General features: G+C 52.3%; 1 protein-coding gene across 10 annotated transcripts in view; it reads right to left on the bottom strand.

The window, feature by feature from the left end:
* Positions 1 to 17,283, bottom strand: part of PPP6R2 (protein phosphatase 6 regulatory subunit 2) — a 62,659-nt gene that overhangs the window by 9,014 nt on the left and 36,362 nt on the right. For 9 of the 10 annotated variants that reach the window (XM_070453586.1, XM_070453589.1, XM_070453593.1 and 6 more), the window contains 7 exons: positions 16,617 to 16,803; positions 10,771 to 10,908; positions 9,569 to 9,634; positions 8,188 to 8,300; positions 7,765 to 7,878; positions 6,575 to 6,695; positions 5,560 to 5,712 (listed from right to left, as the gene is read on the bottom strand). In XM_070453586.1, coding sequence (XP_070309687.1) covers positions 5,560 to 5,712; positions 6,575 to 6,695; positions 7,765 to 7,878; positions 8,188 to 8,300; positions 9,569 to 9,634; positions 10,771 to 10,908; positions 16,617 to 16,803 — 892 coding nt within the window. Of the gene's footprint in view, positions 1 to 5,559; positions 5,713 to 6,574; positions 6,696 to 7,764; positions 7,879 to 8,187; positions 8,301 to 9,568; positions 9,635 to 10,770; positions 10,909 to 14,150; positions 14,351 to 16,616; positions 16,804 to 17,283 lie in introns of those variants that run through there. The other variant, XM_070453594.1, reaches the window with a different exon arrangement.

Genomic DNA, 17,283 nt, shown 5'->3' with positions numbered 1-17,283 from the left:
CGGAACCTGAGGGGACCCTGCTGTCCAGCCGCCTCTCACACTGTCCCCCTCCCACTCTGCCCTGACATCTGGATGCCGGGCTTCTAGCAACTTCTGCAAAGAAGTACCTGCATCCCTCGCCATCCAGCCCAAGGCTGTGCTTCTGTCTCTAACCTCTGCTCCTGTCTGACTGCTTCCTGTGGGTTTGTTTCCGCCTGCCCCCCACCCCTGCCCTAAGTCAGAGGCATGGCCCACGGCGGCTCAGCCTTGCTCCCTCTCGGGTGCGTCTCCATGAGGCTGCGAGTTTCCTGTAAAATCACCTTTGCTACATGATACACGCTTTGCGATGTCATATTTTTATCATCCTTCTTTTATGATTTTATCTTTGACCCACAAATCACTGGGAGTGTGAGCAATTCTCCACTCCCTGGGGGCCATGAATAGGCGCACGAGTGGACATTCCCCAAGGGGCCTGGGTTGGAGCCCCCAGGGGCTGAATGGGCAGCAGCTTCCCTCGAGGGGCCTCTTCCAGACCTGCCTGAGGTCAGCAGGCTGCACCCTTACCCATGCCCCAAGGCCACCTCACATCCAGCAGGACCCATAGTAGCCCGTGCCCAGACCCCCTGCTGCCCCCAAGGAAGGAAGCCAGGTGCGCAGGGTGGGGAGATGGGGCGGGGGGACAGGGTGCACACCACCCCAGGGTGTGGGTTTGGGGCCTCCTTCCAGGCCGGGGCGGGGTGGGGGGGAGCTGGATAAAAGGAGGCGGCCTGTGGGCCTGCACGCGCTGCCCCAGAGATGCAGTCTCCAGGCTTCACGTCCTCTGCCTGTGTGACCTTGGGTGACAGGGAGGTTGCTTCATCTTCAACAGAGTCAGAACCACCTCCCCACACATACCACACGACTTCACTGGTGAGTTCCACCAAACATCTAAAGAGGAAAGAACACTACCAATCTGCTCAAAGCTTCCCAAAGAACTGAAGAGGAGGGGGCACATCCTACCTGTTCCATCCTGAGGCCAGCATGCCTACACCAGCCACCACAGGCCAGAAGACCAGAGCCCACACCCCTGATGAGCACCGAGGCGGAAACCTCCACAGGGGAAGCAGCACAGCAGCAGGACAATGACCGGCCGCGACGGGCGGGTAAACCCCCAACCCCCCACACCGGGCGCGGCGACATATGAGAGGCAGTGCGACATGCCACAGGAAAAGAACGAGGGCACTAAACCCACACAACCAGCGCAACTGACACTGGAGAAGCATCTGACAAAATTCAATGCATTGTCTTGGGAAACATGCTTAATAAGCTGCATGGTGACAGACAAAAACAGTCTCTGGTGGCGGACATGCACAGGAGCACAGAATTAAAAGCACACACACGACGCTGACACTGAAGGACAAGACGATCGCTGCTGGGAAGGCCACGTGCAGGAGAGGGAAGCTGGACTCCTACCTCACACTGCACACACAGACGAACTCAAAAGGGATCAAAGACCCACAAAAACTTAAATTTTAAAGGTCTTAGAAGAAAACATAGGGGGAAAGCTGCAGAACAGTGGATTTGGCCAGGCTTTCTTAGGTACAGGTGTGACACCAAATGCTCAAGCAACAAAAGAAAAAAAAAGATAAACCGAACTTCATCAAAATGAAAAACTTATGTGTGTCAAAGAACACTATCAAGAGATTAAAAAGACAACTCACATGATAGGAGAAAATAACTGCAACTGATACATCTAAGAGATTAGTATCAGAAAACATAAAGAACTTCTTCAATTCAACAACAATAAAAAAAATAAACATCTCAATTCAAAATGGGCAGAGGACTTGAACAGACATTTCTCCAAAGATACTCAAATGGCCAGCAAAAGCACACGAAAAGATGCTCAACATCACTAACTACTGTGCGTGCGTGCATGCTTAGTTGCTCAGTTGTGACCAGCGCTTTGTGGCCCCATGGACTGTACAGCCCACCAGGCTCCTCCGTCCATGGGATTCCCAGGCAAGAAGACTGGAGCGGGCTGCCATCTCCTACTCCAGGGATCTTCCCAACCCAGGGACTGAACTCGTGTCTCTGGCGTCTCCTGGACTGGCACGTGGATTCTTTACCACTGCATCACCGGGAAACACAAACCAAAACACAATGAAGACTTTCCTGGTGGCACAGTGGTTAGGAACCTGTCTTCCAATGCAGGGGCCATGCGTTCGATCCCTGCTCGGGGAACTAGTAATGACGTCCCATATGGCCCTGGGCAGCTGAGTCCGCACCGCAACTGCTGAGCCCTCGCAGCACAGTGGACGTCTCTGCCTTCTGTAACTGAGACCTGACGCAACCAAACAAACAGGAAGAAAAGGGGAGGCGGGGCTGCCCCGGGGACAGTGGTAAAGAGTCCACCTGCCGACGCACAAGACACAGATTCAGTCCCCGATCCAGGAACATCCCACATGCTGCGGGGCAAGTGAGCCTGAGCTCTGCAACGAGACGCCACCGTGATGAAAAGCCCATGTGCCACAGCAAGAGAGCAGCCCCCATGGCAACGAAGACCCAGTGTAGCCAAAAATAGAAATAAGCTTACTAAAAAAAAAAAAAAATAGTGAGATACCACCTGAAACCCATCAGGATGGCTATTATCAAAAAAAATCAGAAAGCATGTGTAAGTGAGGCCATGAAGAAATTGCTGATACGAATGGAAAACAGTGTCCCACTGTCTCCAACAGCTGAATACAGAATGACTATATGCTCCATCAACTCCAGCTCTGGGGATGCAGTGACAACAAGTGAAGGCAGGGACTCAGCTTTCTTACACACCCACGTTTACAGGAGCGTTTTCACGGGTTCTTAAGGCACGAATGCTGAAGTGGTTTGCCATTTCCTTCTCCAGTGAACCACATCTTGTCAGACCTCTCCACCATGACTCATCCATCTTGGGTGGCCCTACATGGCATGTCTCATAGTTTCACTGACTTAGACAAGGCTGTGGTCCATGTGATCAAACTGGTTAGTTTTCTTCGATTGTGGTTTTCAGTCTCTCTGCCCTCTGATGGAGAAGGTTAAGAGGCTTATGGAAGCTTCCTTATGGGAGAGACTGACTGAGGGGGAAACTGGGTCTTGTTCTGATGGGCAGGGCCATGCTCACTAAAACTAACCCAATTTTCTGTTGATGGGCAGGACTGTGTTCCTTCCCTGTTATTTGACCTGGGGCCAAACTACACTGGAGGTGATGAAGATAATGGCGACTTCCTTCAAAAGGTCCCAGGCACACACTGCTGCACTCAGCGCCCCAACCCCTGCAGCAGGCCAGCGTCGACCCATACCTCCACCAGAGATGCCTGGACATTCACAGGCAAATCCGGGTCAGTCTCTTGTGGAGTCACTGCTCCCTTCTCCTGGGTCCTAATGTGCACCTCGCTCTGTTTGTGCCTCCCAGAGATGTTTCCCCAGTTCTGTGTAACTTCTGGAGGCTCTATGGTGGGGTTAAGGGCAACCTCTTCCAAGAGAGCTTATGCCATACCCAGGTCTGCTGCACCCAGAGCCCCTGTCCCTGCGGCAGTCCACTGCTGACCGTACCTTGTTGTGGATCACAACAAACTGTGGAAAATTCTTAAAGAGATGAGAATACCAGACCACCTGACCTGCCTCTTGAGAAACCTGTATGCAGGTCAGGAAGCAACAGTTAGAACTGGACACGGAACAACAGACTGGTTCCAAATCAAGAAAAGAGTACAATATACAAAAGGCTGTATATTGTCACCCTGCTTGTTTAACTTAAATGCAGAGTACATCATGAGAAACACTGGGCTGGATATAGCACAAGCTGTAATCAAGATTGCTGGGAGAAATATCAATAACCTCAGATATGCAGATGACACCACCTTATGGTAGAAAGTGAAGAAGAACTAAAGAGCCTCTTGATCAAAGTGAAAGAGGAGAGTAAAGAAGTTGGCTTAAAACTCAACATTCAGAAAACTAAGATCATGGCATGTGGTCCCATCACTTCATGGCAAATGGATGGGGAAACAGTGGAAACAGTGACTGACTTTATTTTGGGGGGCCCCAAAATCACTGCAGATGGTGGCTGCAGCTGTGAAATTAAAAGACACTTGCTCCTTGGAAGCAAAGTTAGGAACAACCTAGACAGCATATTAAAAAACAGAGACATTACTCTGTCAACAAAAGTCAGTCTAGTCAAGGCTGTGGTTTTTCCACTAGTCATGTATGGATGTGAGAGTTGGGCTATAAAGAAAGCTGAGCACTGAAGAATTGATGCTTTCGAACTGTGGTGTTGGAGAAGACTTTTGAGAGTCCCTTGGACTGCAGGGAGATCCAACCAGTCCATCCTAAAGGAAATCAGTCCTGAATATTCATTGTAAGGATTGATGCAAAGCTAAAACTCCAATACTTTGGCCACCTGATGTGAAGAACTGACTCGTTGGAAAGACCCTGATGCTGGGAAAGATTGAAGGCAGGAGAAGAAGGGGACAACAGAGGATGAGATGGTTGGATGGCATCACTGATTCAATGGACATGAGTTTGAGTAAACTCCGGGAGTTGCTGATGGACAGGGAGGCCTGGTGTGCTGCAGTCCCTGAGGTCGCAGAGTCGGACACGACTGAGCGACTGAACTGAACCCAACGGGAGCATTATTAAAAATGGTCATCATGAGGACTTCTGTGGCAGTCCAGGTGTTAGGGCTCTGCACTTCCAATGCAGGGGGCACAGGTTTGATCCCTGGTCAGGGAACTAAGACCCTACATTCCATGCCTCATGGCCAAATGAAAAATAAGTACACACATTTTTTTTTTAAAATGGCCAAAATGTGGAAGCAACCCCATTGTCCATCAATGTGTGAACAGGTAAACAAAACGTAGTATATCCACACAATGAAATATCTATCATTCAGTCTTAAAAAGGAAAGAAACTGTGACACAAGCTACAGCACAGGTGAGCATCATCCTAAGTGAAACAAGCAAAACACAAAAGGAACACAAAGGCCACAGATCCCACTCACGTAGGTCAGTGGACTAGTCAGACCCTCAGACAGGAAGCAGAAGGGTGGGGCCGGGGAGGGTGGGAGGATGAGGACTGAGTGCGTAACAGTCAGTCTGAGAAGAGGAGAAAGGTCTGGAAATGGTGGCGATGGCTGTAGAACAACGTGAACAATGAACCACATGAGTGACAATTATTACAATGGTGCATCTCACGTTATATATGTTACGTTTTGCCAGAATCAAAGAAAAGTGAAAAGCAGGAGTGGGAGAGAGAATCTGCTCTGGAGGAGGGAGCAGAAATGAGGCCTCTCCCTGCCGCTCTCTGACCCACGTCTGGGCTCCACAGTCACAGCAAAGCCCAGGGATTTCCCCTAGGGCAGGCGGTCCCTGAGGCCCAGTTCCAAGGCGGTCCTTGTGGGAGGACGAGGAGTGGCTCTTCAGGCTGTTTTAGGCTGAAGAGCTATAACGTTCTGAGGCAGAAACGAGAAAGGGGAGGCCCGTCTCCCCACCACCTCTGCTTTCAGGGCCGCCCTGTGTGAGCCGACACTGAGGCGGGCCGGCCCCGTTCCTGACTGGCGCCCGCAGGCCCGCTCACCAGCAGCAGCCCCATGGTGTTGAGCCGGCAGAGCTCCTGGTTGACGCTGGGAGTGCCCGTGTGCAGCAGGGCAGCCACGAGGCGGGCGCTGTGCAGGCGCGCGTTGCCCAGGGGCTCCTCCAGCACGCCGACGGTGGTCAGGATGGCTGCTTTCTGCAAACACAGAAGCACCGCCAGTTAAAGCCTGTGCCCACCTGTGTGGGCTTCATTTAGCTCAGGAGCCAACTCTCAAAGGGCCAGGGCCATAGCCATGTGACATGGCCTAGTCGGGGAGGAGCTCTCAAGGTGGTCTGCAGGAGGAGACCGGGAGTCAGTCATGTGAAGGGCCTCAGTGCTCCCTGCAGGGCTCACAGCGTGACCCCGGGCGGGCTGCTGCTGCTCGGAGCCCGGGGCACCCTGGTCTCAGCCGGCCAGCACAGCGGTGTGGCCTGAGTGCATAAGACAGAGGACACTGATGACGAAGCTGGCCTCGTGACAGGGGCATCCTGCATGCAGTCCACCTTTTCATTGGCAGAATGTTCCAGAATCCCTGCCTTCACAGGTCCCCCTTTCCGGTAGGAAGCAGCCCACAAGCAGGTTGGTGAACAGAATGAGCAGCGCAGGAGAGCACAGATGGTGCTGAGGAGGAGACCTACGGAGAGGCTGGGCGGGCGGGCAGCCCTGGCTACGCTCAAGGACTGAGGGGGTGAGGAAGTGGGCCTTCCTTAGTTGTGACCAACTCTGCCCAGAGCTGCTCAGCATAGCTAAGGGTCTCCCTTGGGACCCCCTGACCCTTGGCTGGGTATCCCCAACACAGAGGCTGGGCCTACAGTGCACCTGGGCCTTGGGCAACCCCTTATCAGAAGACAGGAGTCATCCGAGGGACAGTGAACCGCTCTACTCTCAGGCCTCCCATAAGGGAAGACGAACACTCAGCAGATGGGGCTTGAGTGTGCCCGCCACTGCAGGCAACGCATGAAGTCCTCGCCTCACCAGCAACCCCACCCACAAGGTCACCTCTGCTCAGGACGCCTACCTTGGGCGGGCTGAGCAGAAGCTGGTGGAAGTCCTTCAGCCGTGGCTCAACGCCGCGCAGGACGCCGGGGCTGACGGTGCACGACCTGTCCTGAGAGCAGGAGTCCAGCAAGCCCTCTGACCTGTGGACCAGAAGCGGCTGGACACAGGGATCCCCCCCCCGCCAGCCCCGCCGTCATCCTGCAGCCCTCCAGGCCGTGTCCGCTTGTCTCCGGGGGGCGCTGCTGACTGCCCAAGAGGCAGGTGGGGCAGGCGGCGGGTGTCACAGCCCAGATGAGCTCGGCTCCCTCCCGCCGCCTTGAAAACCTTCCTGCTGACCCCTCCTCGCCTGAGACACAGACAGGACTGGCCACACCGCCCCTTTGGCTTTTTCATATAAGCACTGTTTCCAGTTATGAAAGCAATGCACAGTCATCACAGAACACAACGTTTAAACACAAGACAGGACAAAAACGCCAAAGAAAGCCAGCTGCCGGTCTCTTCCCCACGGTCCTGCGGTCCTGCTCTGCAGGTGACCAGAGGCCCCACTTCCTGCGCAAAGGGCCCCGCCTTCCCGGGCTCAGGCAGACACAGCGTCAATATTCTGGTTGCTGAGCCAGATAAAACGATGGTAACATCATAATTCTAGTTTTAGGTAATAAATATGTGTTGGGTACCAGAGTGACAAAGAGAAACTGCTAACAATCTCACCACTGAAATTAAGTCAGCTTCTTGTCATTTTCTGGTTTTCTCTTTCTTCAAAAAAATAAAGAAAAACAAACTAGCACAGGCTGCAGTGAAGCCCCTCCAGAGCAAGGACATGAGGGGACTGCAGTCTCCTTGGGAGTCAGACCACCAGCAGCGCACGTGACAGGACAGCAGAGAGAAGTGCGCACACACCACATGCACACCCGCACGGACGCACCCGGACGCACCCTGGGGAAGCCCACAGCCACGCCCATTCCACGCACATGCGCACAGACACTCTGCAGACTAGAGACAGGGTTCCTTCAGGCTGAAGCGGGAATGAGACTGATGGCGAAGGTGAAAGGAGACTTGGCCACTGCCATAAGGTTATCTTTCAACAAGGACGTATCCCCAGAATTACTTACGTAACTAAAAATGTTAAAAACGCAGACAGCACACCCCAGCCTCTGCCCTGGGCCTCAGACCACTGAAGGGGGCAGCTCTTCCCTCTCGGGGGACACTCACCCTGCCCGCCTGGGTTCCAGCAAGGTAAGTAACACCTGTGTCCCGCTGACGAGGCAGAGCTCGGTCTGCACTCCATCAAACATGTTCCTCAGCAGCTGCTCCACGCACTCCTGCCTGTAGGACACGCACGAGGTCATGGCCCGGCAGGCAGACACACAGACTCCATCCCCACCGAAGGAGCAGCACCCTGAACCCCAGAGGGGCCCTACTTGGGGCTCAGGCTGGGCACCCAGGGTACTCAGGACACAGCTGCCCCAGGGCCCGTATTCTCTGGACCTACCAGGAGACCCCCAGAGACCCCTCCCCTGAGGAAGAGGTCCATCGAGGTAACCCTGGGTTGGGGCGAGCTCCTGACAAGTGATCAGAAGTGGCGGCGTCCCCGGCCCCCGCCCCCAGGCCCACAGCGCCACGGCCCACACTCACGACTCCAGCACCATGAGGAGGGGGTCTGGCTGCGGAGCCTCCAGCAGCTGGCCGCCCTGCTCCCTGCCCAGCCGGATGATGTCACAGAGCGTCTGCGAAGCATTAGACTGCCTCTGCAAGATGGGCACGCAGAGCCTGCCCTCAGGGCCAGCCTCCGCCCACAGGGTGCAGACCTGGCCGCCCCCCAAGAGTGCCCACTGGGCCTTGGTAGGCAAGTGCACCCCACAGATCCTGCTCCAGGTCTCTGCTTTAGATCAGTAAGTTGCTATTAATACAGAGGGTGAGTCCTGTGAGCTAATGAAAACAGGAAAGTTGCTACAGGGAAAACAAAGGACTCAGCTTTTCTATGGAAACATGAAGCCCCGAAAATGCAAATTCTCTGACTTGGGGCACTTGACAACTGTGTGGGATCAGGCTATGGAGCAGGTGAACAGGATCAGAGGAAGACTCAGCTGCCGGCTCCGAGCAGGCAGCATCACATGCCCAGCCCTGACGTGCGTGGCACAGGGGATGGGGCTGCAGGAAGTGTTCTACGGCTCTTTCAGGGCAAATGAGAGCAGCCAGGTGCCCCCAGGCCTGGGGAGTGGCCAGTCGGCACCCAGTGCTCATCCCAATCTGGAGCCCAGCAACCCTTGCCCGCTGCCTGGTCAGCCCCATGGGCAACACAGCCCCACACAGCACAGCCAGGCAGCAGCCAAAGGTGAGACACAAGTCAGCACCGCGTTCCCCGAAGCCCCGAGAATTGGGCGCAGCTGTCCCGAGTGGAAGATGCCTCTCCAGCCACACCTGACGCCCGCAGTGACGCCCCAGGAGAGGGGGCCGCCCCACAGGCTTCCTCCAGGGCTCACGCCCTGGGACTCCCACCTTGGGAACAAGACACAGCCAGTGAGGACCGTCCCTGAAAGGGGTGCCTGGGCCAGAGGAGCAGCAGCGGCTCTGAGCTGCCCACAGCGGGGGCGGGGAGGGAGGCGGGTCGTGGAGCTGAGGGCAGCCTCGGCCAGCAGCCCTCAAGAAACTCAGCCTTGCCAAGCCCCCAGGGGCGGATCCTGAGATGATCAAAGTCTTGTGACAGACCCTGGGCAGATGACCTGTAGCCCTGGCCCATAAAAACTGAGATAAAAAAGACTGTTACAAACAACTAACGTTTGGGGTAATCTGTTACTCAGCCACAGATAAGTAATACAATTCTATTTAAATTGATTTTTTATAATATGTATGTTTTATGTTTTAGAAAAAAACTGTCCAGAAGTCAGTGCCTGATTAGAGGAAGAGGAGAACTCGTCAGTCCGCGTCTGAGGAGGAGTGACCTGCCCTCAGACAGTGCTCACGGCCGCCCCGAGCTGGACTCCTGCCCCAAGGTGGCTCCGTGAGCCCTACTCACGTCTTCATCCTGACTTGGATGGATCAGCTCCACGAGTCTCTGGATGGTCCTCTCTTCATTAAGCCACTGAGAAGGAAACGGGGCCGTCAGCGGCCGCTCACCTGACTGAATGGAGGGGAGCCCTTCAGGGCAGCAGGGATCTACGGCCAAGCTCGAGCGGACACCTCGCTGCGCCGGCGCGCGCCCAGGCCCAGCAAGCACAGGCGGTGGCCGAATTCGGGAATGACCCGAAGACACCAAGAGGAAGGAGGCCCCGTCCACATGAGCCCATGGTTCACTTGAGCACAGGCGACTGCTCGCAGGACACCGCCGCGGCAGAGCCGGGAGCACCGCTGCCGGGGCCTGGGGGCGCGCCCCGGCACACAGCCCAGCTGCTCCTGGCCGCACTCGGGCCTTCCTGGCTCCTCCCCGTGCTTCCTTATCCAGAGCAGGCTCAGCGTGTCCAGAGCAGGGCTCCCACCAGCTCCTAACAACGCTGATGTTCACGCTGTGCTAACCAAGCCACAACTGCTACTACAGTTCGTGCCTGGTGGGCGGCTACTCCGTGATGAAATGAGGTTATGAACCCAAGAGGGACAACAGTCAGTGCCAGGAGCTGGAGACTGGCCACAAGGACCAATCTTCTTACTCATCTTACTTTAAATTACAAACAAAACCTGCCAGTCAACAGCTAACAGTGACCCAGCAGAGATCTCCCGGGCTCCCTAGCTGAGCACCCTCTCTTTTCTGGGAAGCCCAGGGAGCTGTGGGGGCACCTCGCTGCGAGAGTGTCAGGACAGACATAGGCACGGGTGGTAGGACCGACAGCAGGCCAACTCCAGGGTGCGCAACCTCTCTGCGTGGAGCCCTGAAGGCAAGTGCTTCCTCACAGGCAGGCGCCCGGGCACAGGACGAGCGCCCAACAGAGCCCTGGCAGCCCCCAGGGGGAAGGCGCAAGCAAGGAGTCCCCCGCTCTCTGCTTGGGAACAGATCGCAGCAAGACAAGGGAAAAGGTGCAGAGGACAGATCCCACCTCAAACACAAGCCGCCATGAGAACCCCTGAGGGCCCAGCCAGGAGGGAAGGTCCTGCTGGGTGGAAAGCTGGGTGCCGGGCACCCCAGCGCTGCTCTGCCAGCTCCCGCCTCCCTACACCAGGCGCTTAGTCCACACTCAGAGAAGCTGCAGAGCCGCGCAGACAGGGAGGAGGGGCCCACACACTCACGTGCAGGACTTCCTGCCTGAGTCCAGCAGGTTCCACGCAGCTGACCAGGCGCAGCAGCAGGTCCATGAGGGCCGACGTGCCGATGTGCTTCAACACCAGGCTGATGAACTTGTCCTTCTTCCTCAGGAACGCAATCACCTGCAACCAGATGGGGTCTGAGAGGCGAGCAGGGCAGGCCCTGACACTAGGAAACACTGTCTTCCCCCGAGAACTGCCATAGAAAGATTCATTTACAGCAACACTGAGCAGAAATAATGGAAAGACATGGAAAGAGTTGTAAGAAAGACGCCCTCAGTGACAGGCAGAGACCTGAACACAGACAAGTCCAGGAGGCATTGGGGAGCCTGAGAGGGCCCTGGGCTGGCAGAATTTCCCCCACACTGAGCCTGGGCACCGATGGGGCCCAGAAACCTGAGTGAGAAGGCGCAGTGACCACTCCATACACACTGCCTCAAGTCTTCCCCGCAGGAATGGCCAGTGCAAACAGAGCTGACAGTCCCCGGACACGAGTCACAAATCTGGAAAGCTGACAGGCCCTGTAGATGGCGGAAGGGACAGGACTGAGGTTTTGGAAAAGGAGGGTGGAGAGGCGGCTGGCGGGTGGCTGAGCACAGATGGCTGGGAGAGGCCCATGCAGAGGCCTCCTTGGCCACCGAAATAAGGGGCCTGCGAGTTCAGGCCACTGCACTGAGGCAGACCCAGGGCTCTACCGGGGCCATGGGACACGCAGGAGGCAGGGGCTCCCAACTGTCCTCATTCTGGAAGTGAAGCAGGGAGGAGAGGCAGGAGGAGGAAGAGAGGGAAAAGAGGCAATGGGGAGCAGGGGGACTGGTAGTTGAACAGAGCGGTTAAACTTGTAGAAACGGGAGACAGCAGGGAAGGCTCCGGGAACATCCGTGTACACCCGACAGATACAGACACTGTTACAAGAGCACATCAGGAACAAGTTTATGCCAAATTCTGTAAGTTTGAAAAAATAAGTTTCTTTGAGAAACATATTTATATAAACTGAGAAAAAGGAAGAAAAAATGGAGTTTGAGCATCAAAAGAAACAAAATCTATAATTAAAAGCCTCCCCATACAGAAAACTCCAGCCTGCAATAGCTTTACTAGAGAATTCTGTCAAACATTTGAAGAAAAATATCCCAATCTTATGCAGGACTCCCCAAGGAAACATAAAATGAGAGCATATGCCCCATATCATTGTATGAGGACATAAAATCTTGATTCCAAAACTTCCTGTGGGAACTTTAAGAAAAGGCAACGATGGAAGGACCTGCCGCGGTGCACGGAGAACTCCACTCAGCACGCTGTCAGGCCCATGTGGCCAGAGTCTGGCACACGCAAACGCAAACTGCCGCGCTGTGCGCCTGGAACCGATGCAGCACTGCACCAGCCACACCCAACAGAAGTCCTTTTCAAAGGACACCATAAGCCAATCTCACTGATGACAACAGACAAAAAGGTAAAAAAAAAAAAAGCAATATGAAAAAAAGCATAATGTATCACCATGAAGTTGAATGTATTCCAGGAAATCGACAATTATCTCAGTAAAGTTTCTCAATAAAAAAGATACTGTTTAGAACAACAGTATCTTTATATTTATGAAAAAATGAAAAAAAATATGAAAAGTATATTTATGAAAATATAAAGCACCTAAGAATAAACATAACGAAAAATATGTAAGACTGCTACCCTGAGAACAAGGTTCCTGAGAGAAATTAAAGAAGCCCCAACTTCTCAGCTTTTCACCAGAGTACAAAAAGCAGCCACACGGGGGCGGCTGTGCTTCAGAAAAGTGTTTTTTTTTTTTTACAAAAACAGGTGGCAGGTTGGTTTTGGCCTATGGGCTGTAATTAGCCAACCCCAATCTATAGGTAGTGCAAGCCTAATCAAAACTTCAGCAGGTTTTTCTGGGGAACAGGGTAAAATGTGTAAAGTGACAAACTCATTCTAAAAATCTGCTCATCCTAAAATAATGCAAAGGCAAAGAATCGTAAAAACAACCTTGAAGAAAACAAAGTGAGAAGACTGATTCTATAAAATATCAAAACTTATAAGTCTACAGTAATTAAGATAATGTTGGGTTCATAATTACAAACAGGACTGACTGCAGAACAGAAACAGACATACCCGTGTGTCTGCAAGAGGAACGTATGGTGCTGAGTCCACTGGATGCCACAATAAAAAACACCTCAACCTTACATCATTTATAAGAATCAATTTCAGGTGGATTGTAGGTAGAAATATCGAAAGTAAAACAATAAAAATAAATTAATTTTCTGGGCTCCAAAATCACTGCAGATGGTAACTGCAGCCATGAAATTAAAAGACGCTTACTCCTTGGAAGGAAAGCTATGACCAACCTAGACAGCATATTAAAAAACAGAGACATTACTCTGTCAACAAAAGTCCGTCTAGTCAAGGCTATGGTTTTTCCACTAATCATGTATCACATGGATGTGAGAGTTGGACTATAAAGAAAGCTGAGCACTGAAGAATTGATGCTTTTGAACTGTGGTGTTGGAGAAGACTCTTGAGAGTCCCTTGGACTGCAAGGAGATCCAACCAGTCCATCCTAAAGCAGATCAGTCCTGGCTGTTCATTGGAAGGACTGATGCTGAAGCTAAAACTCCAATACTTTGGCCACCTGATGTGAAGAGCTGACTCGTTGGAAAAGACCCTGATGCTGGGAAAGATTGAAGGCAGGAGGAGAAGGGGACGACAGAGGATGAGACGGTTGGATGCCAGCACTGACTCAAACGACATGGGTTTGGGTGGACTCCCAGGAGTTGGTGATGGACAGGGAGGCCTGGTGTGCTGCGGTTCATGGGGTCGCAAAGAGTCGGACACCACTGAGCGACTGAACTGAACTAAAAACAATAAAGCTTCTAAAAAATAATACAGAGTATCTCTATGATTTTGAAGTAGATAAAAGCTTAACGGACAAAACAGACAAACAAAAAAATAAATAAAGACTTATGACTTGCACTACATGAAAATCAGAACCTCTGTTCATTAAAAAAATACAATTAGGAGAGTAAAAACCAAAAAAAAAAACCAAACAAAAACAAAAAAAACAGCAGACGGAGTAAGAAAAGATGTTTGCAACACAAAACCAACAAAGGGAGAATTCCCTAGCAGTCCAGTGATTCAAACTTGAGCTTCCACTGCCGAGGGAATAGGTTCAATCTCTGGTCAGGGAACAAAGATCTGGTAAGCTGTGTGGCACAACCAAAAAAAATCAGAGGACTTGTATCCACAAAACAGAGAATTCTACAAATGAAAACAAAACAGAGGCTGAAAGAAAAAGGGCAAGAGACTTCACACAAAAAATATCCAAATGGCCGATTAATATACAAAAAGATGCTCATCCTCACCAGTTACCAAAGTGATGCGAGTTAAAACCACAACGCTGTTATCCACATCTATCAGAAAAGCTGAAGTAAACCGACTGGTCGCACCAAAGGCTGGAGAGGAAGTACGGCAGCAGGAACTGTGCTCTCCTGCTGGGACCGCGGACAGCCTCAAGCACCTTCACGTCAGCCACTCACGTTGCCCACAGGACGTAACACCAGGAGAAAGAAGTCCTCATGCTTCAGAGACTCACACTGCACTGCTTACAGAACCAACTCGCTGTCTGGGGTTCGTTCTGAAACCGCACTGGAGATGGTGAGCAGGGGCAGGAGACGAAAGACTGACATGCCAGCTCCTGAAGCGGGCGCCGGGCACACTGCACAGCCGCTCTGGGACGTGTGGGGCAGGCGCACGCATTGTCCCCAGGAGAACTGCGCTCCAGCTGGATGAGGCGAGCTCACCCCACGCTTTACAGAAGCCTGTAAAAGCGGGGCGTTCCTTTTATTTTTTGGCTGCACCATGTGGCTTATAGGATCTTAGCTCACCAACCGTGCCACCTACAGTGGACACACAGAGTCCTATCCATTGGACAGAGGAGAACTTCCGTTTATTTGCTTTGAGACAGTAAGTGCCCTAGACTCAAAGAAGTCTTCCCCAGGTGGCGCCAGTGGTAAAAAGTCCGCCTGTCAATGCAGGAGACACAGATTCCATCCCGGAGTCAGGAAGATTCCCCAGAGAAGGAGATGGCTACCACTCCAGTATTCTCGCTTGGAAAATCCCAAGGACAGAGGAGGCTGGCTATAGTCCATGGGGTTGCAAAGAGCTGTGCTGGGAGCCAACACACGAGACCCTACCCCTAACAAGGCCGTGAGGGAGAAAGCCTGACGGGCAGGGCGGATCAGGTTTTCAGGGGTTTCGAAAAGGCCAGCTCACGAGATTCCACCCATGACAAGGTCACGAGGAGAAAGCCTGACAGGCAAGGCGGATCAGGTTTTCAGGGGTTTCGAAAAGCTGCCCCCGGCGCTCACCTTAAAGATGATATCTGTCTTTCTGATGCCTGCCTCCATGGACTACTCCCTAATTTCTCTGACACAGGCAGGAAGGCCTTCCCCGATCTCTTCCAAATAAGAATCAATTTAGAACTTTAATCAATAAGTTTCCCAGGTGGTGGTATTTTATGAGATTATCCAGGGTGATAGGAGTGTTTTAATTTAAACTCCTTTGCTGGCAGTTTGTTAGCCAAATGCATTTATGCCCTTGGTACTAATATGCATGATTGCTTATAATATCCTAATCATAAAATAGCATAAAGAACCTGATTATATATAATAATTATATATAAAAGCCCTGACAGACATAGAGCCTTTTTAAGGGGTAAAGGAGTCCTATTAGAAAACATAAGAAAAATTATTCTATAGGTGGTTATTGGGTTGTGATTTGCTTGCTGTGTTTTTGCTTGCTGTATTTTTGCCTTTAATGTGCTAAGATTGTGTTATAAAAACCATTGTTAATATAGTTAAAGATCTAGAGAAATAAGAACTTAGCCCTAGTGTGGTAACAATGAGATGGTTGTTAATTGTCAGCTAGGAGTGCTAGGCAGAAGGTGCCTCACCAAAGTCGCAGAATCAGTGTGGGGTAAACTTCTTAGATAAACGCAACTGACAACTTTTGCAGAAAGATTAATTTTTGTATTAACAAGAATATAATTCTACTCTGTACTATTTCCCTATGACACTGTTACCTTTCAGTTAAGGTCACCATAAAAACAGAAAATAGGCTTACAATCACCTGACCTGCATGAAATGTTAATAGCCCCAAGGCCAGAAGATCATGTGCTAAGAATTACTATAGAATTAAAAAGCAAAAAAAAACCCTGCTTTTCCTAAAAATCAAACTGATGTAATGCTAATCCTGTGTAATCATGAGTAAGCATCTTGTACCTTGAAAACGTTCTGTGAAAGGGTATAAAACCGGTTGTCAAAGAGTAAAACGCAGACTTGGCCCCATCAAGGCTAGTCTCACATGTCTCCTCTCTCTCTCACAGACGCCGTTCATCCTGAGGGTACCCCCTGGATCCTGCCGAGGCTGGACCCCGGCAGAGCTGGGCACGACTGAGCACACATGCATGGTATACACACAGACACCCGCCACCCACAGAGATGCAACAGAAGGAGCCCTAGGGCCCTAGCATCACGCAGGCACACCCGGGACCTCACGCCAGGACCGGTGAGGGAGGGGACAAGCCGGCCGAGCCTGGGGCCCTGTGCACTCCCGAACAGGGCACGGGCCGCTCATGCAGAGCGGGCCAGTGGCCCTCTCTCTTGGGAAGACAGCTTCTTCATCCGTCCCAGCTCCCACGGCAGCAGCCATGCGGCTCCAGGTGTGTCCCTCAGAGCAGTCAGAACCCGCCCCCAACAGCGACGGCTGATAGCATGATCGGCATCAGCCAAGCCTCCCTCCCAAATCACGCGGGCTGGGTGGATGACTACCTGTTCAGTTTTTCTTGCAATGAGATTGCCAATGGTCTTGCTGAAGAAACTGGCGAGCAGAGGATTGAGGGGCGGCTCACGGTCTAGGAAGTTGTAAAGAACGTTCAGCAAAGTCTCATCCCCTCCCAGCCTGTCGTTGATTTGTGGCACGTCGCATGTCAGTAGCTCGCAGGCTGTATTCGGGTATCTGCAGGGGCACAAGGCAATGGCTGGGTGTGAACTGGGCTTCTCCACTGCTCAGGAAGCTGCTCAACAGTCTTCTCTTCGGAAGCAGCTCCACAGGCAAAACCCAAAATGGCTAGACCTCTCAACAGAATAAAAAAAAAAATGTGATTATTCTGTGACCAACCGGCATGTTTTACTAGAAGCTCAGCGCTGAGTCATCCTCTCTGCTGGCTCCTTACACCCTAGACCTGATGCCCTACACTCCAGGACTCCGTGCCTGTTTCCTACGGACCCCCTTCTAATCTTCCGGCCTCTCCTCCGCCCTCCACTCTCCTGCCAGGCCTGCCACAGGCGTCAGGCCGTCCTCCCCGCTCCACGCCCTGCTCACCCCCACACCCCAACATGCAGAGACCGGCCATGCCCAGACCGAAGCAACCCGCGTCACAGCTGATGATGAAGCACCAAGCCACGTGTTATGTGAATTATTACTAAGAAACGCTGT

The sequence above is a fragment of the Odocoileus virginianus genome, chromosome 23, assembly GCF_023699985.2.
Source record: "Odocoileus virginianus isolate 20LAN1187 ecotype Illinois chromosome 23, Ovbor_1.2, whole genome shotgun sequence".
Classification (NCBI taxonomy): domain Eukaryota; kingdom Metazoa; phylum Chordata; class Mammalia; order Artiodactyla; family Cervidae; genus Odocoileus; species Odocoileus virginianus.
Note: the sequence above shows the minus strand (reverse complement) of the source record. Positions and strands in the feature narration are given on the sequence as shown.